Source organism: Bidens hawaiensis, unplaced genomic scaffold (genome assembly GCF_021521415.1).
Source record: "Bidens hawaiensis isolate Kalapana, Puna unplaced genomic scaffold, B.hawaiensis_p1.1 tig00004282_1, whole genome shotgun sequence".
Taxonomy (NCBI): domain Eukaryota; kingdom Viridiplantae; phylum Streptophyta; class Magnoliopsida; order Asterales; family Asteraceae; genus Bidens; species Bidens hawaiensis.
In genome coordinates this window covers 2083720-2093740 of record NW_027491257.1, presented here as the reverse complement: position 1 = coordinate 2093740, position 10021 = coordinate 2083720, and the positions used below count along the sequence as shown (strand labels likewise).

The window sequence follows — 10021 nt, the reverse complement described above, 5'->3', positions numbered from 1 at the left end:
TTTCAAGAATTTTAACATACTTATTTCACGTTTAAATTTATATTCATTTGGTCATCTCGGATGGTACAATGAGTCATTCTATTGTTATCCCTTGGAACGATTTCTTGAGTAGATCAAAATTGGTTTGGATGATCTGTTTAGAGCCATTAACATTTAAGACTCAACAAAACACCTTCATTTTGGTTCGTTCAATCTTAACAGCTAAAGATAGAGTTGCTAATACCGGTTTTAAGCCTCTAATAGTTAAATATGTGTTCCATGTATTAGTTATTATAATTTGTTTAGTATAAGACACTTTACTATTCATTTCTTCATAAATAGAATATATATAATTATTTTACATAATAAAAAGATGCTCATTTCCCATAAAAGATGTCGGTCTAGCCCTCTCACCAAACCCAAACATCCTAATCCTAAATAGGTTTATTACTAAAACTAACTAGACACTAGAAAAGCACTAACATGTCAAAATTGCATACCCTTTACATGATTCAAGTTTGCAACACCTAAAAATTAATAATCAATGATGATCTATACCCTACAAGTCTAACACAATATACAACAATTATAACAAATACAAAGTCTTATAGTATGAGACAACAATTCTAACAAATACAAAGTCTTATAGTATGAGAATTAATATTTGTGAAACTAACATTTGTAGTCATACAAATGCATTGTTTTCATCACCTGACCAATCATCAAACCGGTTTAGTGGTTGGACTTGCCCAACCAAGCTATAAAAATAGACGACGTCATAAATAGTTTAAAAACTAAACAACTTAACACCTGGTCTAATCGTTAGCCTAGCGTAGGAATGAGCATGAATTGGGTCTTACCCATGAGACCCACCAAACCCGAACTAATCATACTCGATTAGAATAGAATAGGGTGGTTGACTTGGTCCTCGAGTCCTACAATTACCAAAATTCAGGTTCAGATCAATCCAAGGTATGCAAAAATGGCTTAGAAACTGCTTAAATCGGTTCCAATACTAACAGACGGTTATAGGCCCCGAGAGACCCGTCTAGGACCCAACCAAGTAATAACAATAGGGTCGGCACCCGCCTTCCCGGATATAACAAGGTTCGTATCGGTTTTGACAGGTAAAACGCATTTAATCACCCATAGCAAGGTGATTTAAATACTCACCTATTCCTAATCTATTCAGTTCAATCGACCTATCCGCTCCAGTTCCGAAAACATATCAAACTCACCACGCAACTTACCCGAAACCAATTCCTCAAAGTAACCTTACTCGGACCTATAACTAAATCGAAACCGGTTTCACCTCTACCCCGTCATAACCCTGGCCTGAACCGACCCAAATCTTATAAAAAAAAATCAGTAAAAAACCGTCCCTACCCTGTTTATAGAAAAACCCGATTGGTACACCTCTAAACCAGTTCGAAAAACCCATCTCTGTGTCCAATCCAGTCCTAAAAACATACCGAACTCACCACGCAACTTACCTGAAACCAGTACCTATACATAATTGAACAGAAACGGGCTCCTCCTCTACCCGGTCATAACCCGACCCGAACCAGCCAAATTCGATTAAAAAACCCGATCAAAAACTCGGTTGGTGAACCTCCAAACCGGTTTGAAAAACCCATCTCAATGTACCGAACTCACCACGTAACTTAACCGAGAGCCCGAACCCACTTTCCCGAACTCATTTGACCACCCAGGTCCGATCACGTACCCCCAAATAAATTCCCCCAAATTTGTTGATTGGGTCTTCTCACTACCACCCAAACACTCTCTCGTTCTGTGCTTCGCTTACTACTCTCAACACACACAATACTATCTCGATTTCGATTCAATTTCAAGCCCTAATTCCAATCCAATCAAACCTCTCGATTGATTCGATTCGCCTTTCATTTCACTCTCTCTTCGGATCTCTTCTTCTCCGATGGCTGACGGCAGCAAGCTTCATCTCTCCTCTGGCGATCTCGATTCATGGACTCCGAAAGGTTTAATTCAATTTCAATTTCAATTTCATGCTCATTAATTCATTAACTAAACAATTAATTAGTTAATCGGTTAATTAGTTAATCGATTGACTGACTGATTGATTGATTACGATTCGGTTCGTGTTAGGTTACGGCCACGGCTATGGCTAGGGTTAGGGTTTACGGATTTGCGATTTGTTTTTGAGGTGTTTGAATCTGTTAGCTGTTAGGCTAGGGTTTACTGATTTGTGCGTTGTGGTTGAATTGATGATCTGTGGTGAACTGATGATTATGAGTGTAGTTGTTGATGCGATTGTGATGTGGATATGTAGTATTGTGTTTTGAATTTGATTTTCGGTGTTTGCTCGGTCTTCTGTTTGTGTTTGGTTGTGTTAGGTTAGGGTTTATGATAATATGATTTGTATATGTTGGACTGTGTGTGTTTACTTTTTTTTGGCTGCAGGGGTATTTTCGCATTGATTTGTGCTGATTACGGATTTAATTCTTTGATGTTTTTGTGTTGAATTGATGATCTGTGTTGAACTGCTAATTATGAGTTTAATTGTTTTCGTTTTTGCTTTAATCTGTAATATGTGTATATGTGTTGTGAATCTGTCATATTGTTTTTTTTTTGAATTTGATTTTCATTGATTGCTCGCTCTTTGGCTTGTGTGTGGTTGTGTTAGGTTAGGGTTTATGATTTGTATGTGTTAAACTGTGTGTATTAATTCTTTTTATGACTGTAGGCTATTGTGTCATTGATTTGTGCTAATTATGGATTTAATTATTTGACGTTTTAGTGCGAATCTGATGTTACTGTTGTAGATGTGATTTAAATTTGTAATTTTTTTTTCAATTTGATTTTCATTGATTGCTCACTATTTGGTTTGTGTTAGGTTAGGGTTTACTGATCTTTACTTTGCTGAGTACTTTAAAGCGGCTAAGTTAGGGTTTATTTATATGCTTGACCGTGTCTGTTTGCTTTTATATGCGTGTAGGTTATTATCGCATTGATTTGTGCTTTATTATGAATTCATTTCTTTGTCGTTTTCTGTGAGTTTGATGTTATTGTAGAATTGATTGTACATGTAACTAACAACAAGACACATACGCGTTGTAAATATTTAATGGATCTTATTTATAATTTATCTCACTTATGTTATCTGATAAGGTACATTATCACCGGTATACTAGTAGCCGGAGGCATTTTAACAACTTTAGGTTATCGTCGCATTGATTAGTGCTATTTATGAATTTAATTATTTGACATTTTGTGTGAATCTGGCGTCATTGTAGATGTGCTTGTACATGTAATTAATAAAGTGATGCTTATGTATATGTGTGTTGTAAATTCGTAACGGATCTCTTTTATTATCTTAATAGAAAAACTGTAATTCTGTGTTTTCACTCTTTTATTTACTCGTATCTCGCTTATATTATCTGATAAGGTACATATCACCGGTTTACTAGTAGTCCGGGGTATTTGCTTAAACAACTGTAGGCTATTGTTGCATTGTTTTGTGCTAGTTATGAATTCGTTCAGTTGCATTTTTTTATAATTCGATGGATATTGTATTTGTGAATCTGTATGGAATTTTAGTTCATAATTCGATGGATATTGCATACAGATTCACAAGGCGCAGTTTTTGTTATTGAAGTTTAGCTACATTGATATGAAACTGATTTATTCAACTTAAACATCTTGCTGCTCTGAATAATGCTTGTTAATTTATAATTGCTTGTTTCAGAGCCTGAGACTCGTGTAAAGAGAGATGATAAAAAGGATTTTTTTATGGATTGAAAGGGTTTGCAATCATGTTTTGTTTTCTCTAACCTCTGTTTTAATGTTATTCAGCTGAAGTTTCAATGAGATTTTCATATAAGTTATTCTTTTAATTTATTTACTTGATAGTTGATACACACCACTTATATGCTCATATTGTTTTTCTTTTAATCTTGGAATGATTTGATCATTTTTGGTAGTGGAAACTGCAGGTGGGAACGATGAGGATAAGATGCTGGGTTTACTAGATGATTCCAAAGGTGGGGTTTGTATATGGTTTGTAGTGTTACAGTTTTTGCTTATCTAATTAATGGTTTGGAAGGGGCTTTTTTCTCTTTATGTAGCGCCATCTTCTTTTAATTATAGATTTTTTGAGCTTTTATGACTTTTGTGCTTTATGCCTGATTATTTAAAGATCATGCAGGTCTGGATAGCAGCATTCCCCTGTCTCCTCAGTGGCTGTATGCTAAACCAAACGAGAGTAAGATGGTAAGTTATTGGATAATAGTTAATGATATCTTCTTTAAAAGATTTTGATTTTCTTAACGATATCTTCTTTTTAATATTATCACAGGAAATGCGTGCACCAAGTTCTCTCTCTCTTGGAATTTCTGCTGATTCCAATGTGAAGGACAGGCGTCCAGATGTCACTGATGACAAAAAAGATTGGAGGAAAGTTGCAAATGAAACTGAAAATTCGCGCCGTTGGCGGGAAGAAGAAAGAGAAACAGGCTTACTTGGCAGAAGAGACCGCCGGAAAACTGACAACCGCCGTGTTGATGGCGGTAGAGACACCACTGATGCTAGGGCTCCACCTACCAATGAGAGGTGGCATGATGCTGGTACCCGTAATCCTAACCATGAAGCTAGGCGTGATAGCAAATGGTCATCTAGGTGGGGCCCAGATGAAAAAGACAAAGAAGCCCGGGTTGAAAAGAAGACAGATGTTGAAAAAGAAGATAATCATGGTGAAACACAAACACATTCAAGTACTGTAAGATTGACATCTGAGAGAGATCCTGACTCTCGTGATAAATGGAGGCCGCGTCACAGGATGGAGGCAAATTCTACCGCACCGGGTTCTTTCCGGGCTGCACCAGGGTTCGGGCTGGAGAAAGGACGGTCTGATGGTCCAACCACGGGTTTCACGGTTGGTCGTGGCAGGTCTAGTGGACCACTTGCAAGGCCTTTATCTGCAGGGTCTACAGAAACCAATGATAGCGTTCCTGGAAAGGCGGTTACTTCATCTGGTGTGTTTTTCTATCCAAGGGGAAAGCTTCTTGACATATATCGTACACAGAAACTTGACCCGTGTTTTGTTAACACGCCTGACAACATCGAGCAAGTATCTCCTATAACAGAAGTAACTGTTGTTGAACCACTTGCTTTTGTTGCACCTGATAAGGATGAGGAGGTATGCTAAACAGCTAAAGTGTCCTCACAGTTTTGTTACTGTCTTTATTATTATTGTTACTATATTTAGTTATCTAATGTATTTTGTCACAGGCTATTCTTGGTGACATATGGAAGGGGATTATTACCAACAGTGAGGTGTCCAATTCATTTCCAAAGGCTAGAGAACCTGAGTATATTGCAGGTAATAAAGATTAATCTTAATGACAAGTGAGAACAGGTTTGTATTTAAAGATTAGTTTTTGTATATTGAAGTTCAAGTTTTTTTTGTTGTCTTAAGATGCTGGAAAAGAAGATATTTTCTCATCGGTGGAAGAATTGGATGATTTAAAGAAAATGATTAATCAAGCAGAAGCTGAGAGTACTCTGCATTTTAATATTCCTAAAACTAACTTAACTGAGGGTGAGTTACAGATATTTAAATTCAGGTATTCACTAATTAACACTTGTTAGCAGATTATTAAAAAATGACTTTGTACCTTGTTTCAGTGGAGCAAAGAATTCCAGAAGGAGAATCATATGAGGGGAATATAACAAGGTCAAAGAGTGGATTTGTACTCAGCAATCATGAAGAGACTTTTATTTCTAAAGTTGCTGATTCAGCCTTTGTGAAGCATCAGCTCTTTGATGATGTCATCAGTAACAAGCTGTCTGACAATTCAAACTCGCTCTTTGCCATGCCAGCATCTTCGGAGCAATACTGGGCTGGAAATATGCAGCAGCCTGTAAGGGGTAGTATAAACAAACATTTGGCTAGTGGTGTACCACCCGAGGAGTTAAGTTTAATTTATTGCGACCCGCAAGGTGAGATTCAGGGTCCGTTTCTTGGGGTTGACATCATTTCTTGGTTTGAACAAGGGTTCTTTGGGGCGGAATTACCCGTTCGTGTGGTAGATGCACCTGAAGGAACTCCGTTTGAAGAATTAGGAGACGTTATGCCACACCTAAAAGCTACACACAGTTACGCCACTGATGCTGACATGGCGATGCCTGCTGTTTCTGAAATGGGTGGTTTGACTGAGGATCCTCGTTGGCAGTTAAATGGTAATAATGGGTTATCTGCAAAATCATATTCCGAAGGCCAACGCTTCCATGATGAAGGTTAAATTAAATGCCTCACTTTTGTTATAAGTTAATTATGTATTAATGGTTACTTATTGTTTTCTTTCATTTCAGAAATTGTGTTTCCAGGAAAGCCTGAAAGCTATGTGAAACACACGGTTCCTACTGACCTAACAGAACCTGGTGTACCGAGCCAGAATGATAATAAGATGCACCCGTTCGGGTTATTGTGGTCTGAGCTTGAAGGGTCAAGTTTGAGAAAAGAACCGCCATCTAAAATACCATTTAGTGGCGGCATTCAGCAGCAACATATGAACCCTGTTGGTGATGTAGCTGATTACAGAAGGAATACACTTTCTGAAAGTAACTTATATCAAGATGCCATGTCAGCATCCAACATGAATCAAGAAGCTAATCACTTTGGTTTAGCAGAGAAACTAAGGTCTCAACACATCCAGCAGCAGTTGCTTCAACAGCATAATCTTTTATCTTCTTCTCATTTGAATGAACAACGGTTTTCCGGTCAAGATATTGACCACTTTTTGGCACTTCAGTTGCAGCAACAACAACAACAGCAGCAACAACAACTGCAACAGCAACAGCAACTGCAACAACAACAACTGCAACAACAAAGGCAGATTCAGCTTCAACAACAAATGCTACTAAAAGAGCAACAGTCTAGAAAACAAATGTTGCTTGAACAGCTGGTTCAAAACCAGAGGTCACGAACCGATGTTGCGAGGTCCCACAACGTCCTCGATCAAATGCTTCTGAAGCAGCAAATATTAAGTGAAATGCAACAACGTGAGCATTTGATGCAAGCGAATTACGGTCATCAAGGTCAAACGAATGATCTCATGGAGATGATGATGCGTGCTAAACACGGACACGTCTCATCTTTAGAACAGCAGTTGCTTCAACGCGAGCAGTTGAGACAGCTGGCGTTGAGGCAGAGGGCTGAAATGGAAGAAGAAAGACAACTCGGTTCCGACTGGTTTCACCGAGTCAACTCACCTGGACTTGGTTCTTCAGATTTGAGTCAGCTTGAACGGAACCTCTCGATGCAGGAACGGATCCAGCACGGGCTTTACGAACCGAACCCGTTACCATTTGAACAGTCGTTGTCAATGCCAGGTGGCGGTCCGGCAATCAATCTTGATGTAGCGGGCCGGTTCTCTTTGACTCCTCACTCTCATCAATCCAACAATTCATTAAATCCTAATAATTTCCGGTCCTCACATTTGGATGCGATGGAAGGACAAATGTCAAACGAGTGGATGGAATCAAGGTTTCAACAACTACATATTAATAATGAAAAACAGAAACGAGAAATGGAAGTAAGAAGAAGCTCAGAGGAACAAAGCCAATGGATGTCAAGTGGGACCAGTGACGACACTTCAAAAAGACTGCTGATGGAACTACTACACCAGAAGCCATCCAATCAACCTGTTGACCCATTAGATATTAACAGTGGACCGAACCATCACTCGTTTGGTGTTGGATCTTATGGCTCGAGTCTTGGTTCAACCATTGATGATGCATTAGCTGGCTTTAAAGCCCATGAAGAGAGCCCGGGCCAGTTAGCCGAAACTCAAGAAGGTATGATGACTCAGCAGGGTGGCAGACCTTCTGATTCGTTTTTAGTAGACACTAAAGATCGGTAAGGAAACTTAACTCCATTTAGTAGCGCCATTCGATCTTCAAATTGTTTTTTTAGTTAATAATTTCTGTTTTTTTTACTTTGTTTTGCAGTGTGACAGGTGGTACATCCAGAAGGCCTGAAAATATTTTGTTGAAACGCCCTCCGGTCCCGCGTGCAGCCTCTACACATGAAGGATTATCTGAGCTGGCATCGAATTCAGACATTAGAGGGAGGAGTATTCCTATTAATATCCCTCCTGAAGGTATGTATATATTGCGAACGTCAAAATTTTATTACATTATCTGTTTGTTAAAATACCAAATAATGTTAGGGGGAAGACGGGAAGTGGTAGGGAATGTGGTAACTCAAGTGAACGAGAATACTACAGGTGGCAAGAAGGATGTTCGGTTTAGGAGAACGTCATCTTGTAGCGATGCGGACGTGTCAGAGACGGCATCTTTTAGTGACATGCTTAAAAGCAATGCTAAGAAGGTAGATAGTAATGCCGCCGCCGCTGCTGCTGCGGCTTTAGAAAGTGCAGATGGACAAGGGGGTAAAGCGGGAAAGAAAAAAGGTAAAAAAGGGAGGCAAATCGATCCAGCTCTTTTAGGGTTTAAAGTTACCAGCAATCGGATAATGATGGGTGAGATCCAACGTATAGAAGATTGACCGGTTAATTTGTCTTGGTTTTCTTGATTTGTTGTTCTATTTGAAGAGTTTTTGTAGCCTCATTTTTCATCCAAAGTTTTTGATGCTGGGGTGGTATGGTAATTGGTAAGGTTAGGATTATTGCATAGAGTTTGCCTGTAAAGCATTGTACAGACCTCTTTTATTTTAAGATTTTATATGTAGCTAAGTTGAAAATATGTCACCCGTCTATTTTTTTTTTTTACTAAACCACATACGTGATCATATATTTAGGGACGTTTGGGTGAGCTTTTAAATTTGCTTATTTGATTTTTAAAACACACTTTTGAAAAATTAAATAAGCAAATAAACAAGTTTGAAAAGCTCACCCAAACACCCCTTTAAAAAACAATTAAGAACAATGGTCTTAGAATTTAGAACCATACATGGTTGATAAAAACTGGCTGCATAAATTGGTATGGTTTTTAAAGTAATTGTAGCATCTGTTTGATAACTGGTATAGGATGTCACTAGGGCTATCCAAGTGGCTCGAAGCTCGCTGGGAATCAGCTTGTTTACAAAATGAGCTAACTCGGTTTGGATTGTTTACAAACAAAGATGACCTTGGTTCGGCTTGTTTATAAACCAGCTTATGGTGGTTATGAACTTATGATGCCATGAAAGGCCAGAATCTTAGGTCTATTACAAGAGAAACATAATAGTTTTTTTTTTGAACGACCAACAAAATTTTATCAAAAAAGAATCAACTAGCAAGACGTAGTGACACGATGACAAACGCCAAGTCACCAAGTGCAGCAAAGAAGAATACAACAAATCAAATCCCCCAATCCCCATCATACCCCATTACGAGCGAAATTTACACCAATCCTCCCATGAAATTCCTCTTAGCACTTTTATCTTTTCAATGAAACTCGATATTAGTATCAAGTTCCTCTTCTTACGTCAAGTTGCATTAGGCAAATTGCGTGAAAAACTTTTGCTCTATCCTTTGGGAGCGAAGCAAATTTGTTCAAAATCTAACACATCCCAAAAGCTAAAAAGAAAAAAAGTGGGCAGTTTATACCAAGTCAAAAGTTGTTCTCAATGTTTGATCAGCAAAAATAAATCATAAAAAATATCCAGGTGACCACATAATCTGAATATTAGAGGACTTTGGCGCGTCTAGAATCTCAAATGCCTTTTTACATACATGTTCTTCATTCCAAAACTCAGAGCAATCTGTCGGTCTTTCCCTTGAATCGCCCGATTTACCTTTCCTACAAACGAGTCATACTTTAGGATAAGCCAAGCCACCAATTTGAAATGTCAAGTTAGTGTATGTAGGGTTCCACCACGAGGTGTGCCTCAACGAAGAAAAGGGTACATAACACGCTTGTGCGCATTCCTTATAAAATTCCGGATTTTCATCAAACTCCTCCCAGTGATCATGTTGAGAATCCGTGGACAACATCTCCGACCCAATAACTATGCTACACCCCCACTGCTGACAACCGTCAAGGCACAAACAAATTCACTTAA

General features: G+C 38.5%; 1 protein-coding gene across 3 annotated transcripts; it reads left to right on the top strand.

Moving 5' to 3' along the window:
* Positions 1-1929: 1929 nt before the first annotated feature.
* Positions 1930-8721, top strand: LOC143626120 (uncharacterized). 3 transcript variants are annotated; one of them, XM_077096284.1, is made up of 10 exons: positions 1930-1976; positions 3951-3998; positions 4163-4227; positions 4313-5152; positions 5245-5335; positions 5432-5554; positions 5641-6252; positions 6328-7873; positions 7966-8117; positions 8187-8721. In XM_077096284.1, the coding sequence occupies exons 2-10, from the start codon at positions 3971-3973 to the stop codon at positions 8522-8524; spliced, it is 3795 nt and encodes a 1264-aa protein (XP_076952399.1). In that variant the 5' UTR covers positions 1930-1976; positions 3951-3970; the 3' UTR covers positions 8525-8721. The 3 variants fall into 3 exon arrangements, with proteins under 3 accessions (XP_076952399.1, XP_076952398.1, XP_076952400.1); XM_077096283.1 differs by having other exon boundaries at positions 1963-1976; positions 4154-4227; XM_077096285.1 differs by having other exon boundaries at positions 1963-1976; positions 3939-3998.
* The last annotated feature ends 1300 nt before the right edge of the window (positions 8722-10021 follow it).

What these genes read in the sequence shown, in the direction of transcription:
- LOC143626120 (XM_077096283.1), top strand. Translation starts at nt 3,971, where the DNA reads ATGCTGGGTTTACTAGATGATTCCAAAG. An exon ending in TTTACTAGATGATTCCAAAG is followed by an intron (nt 3,999 to 4,153) that starts GTGGGGTTTGTA and finishes GATTATTTAAAG; the next exon opens with ATCATGCAGGTCTGGATAGC. An exon ending in CCAACGCTTCCATGATGAAG is followed by an intron (nt 6,253 to 6,327) that starts GTTAAATTAAAT and finishes CTTTCATTTCAG; the next exon opens with AAATTGTGTTTCCAGGAAAG.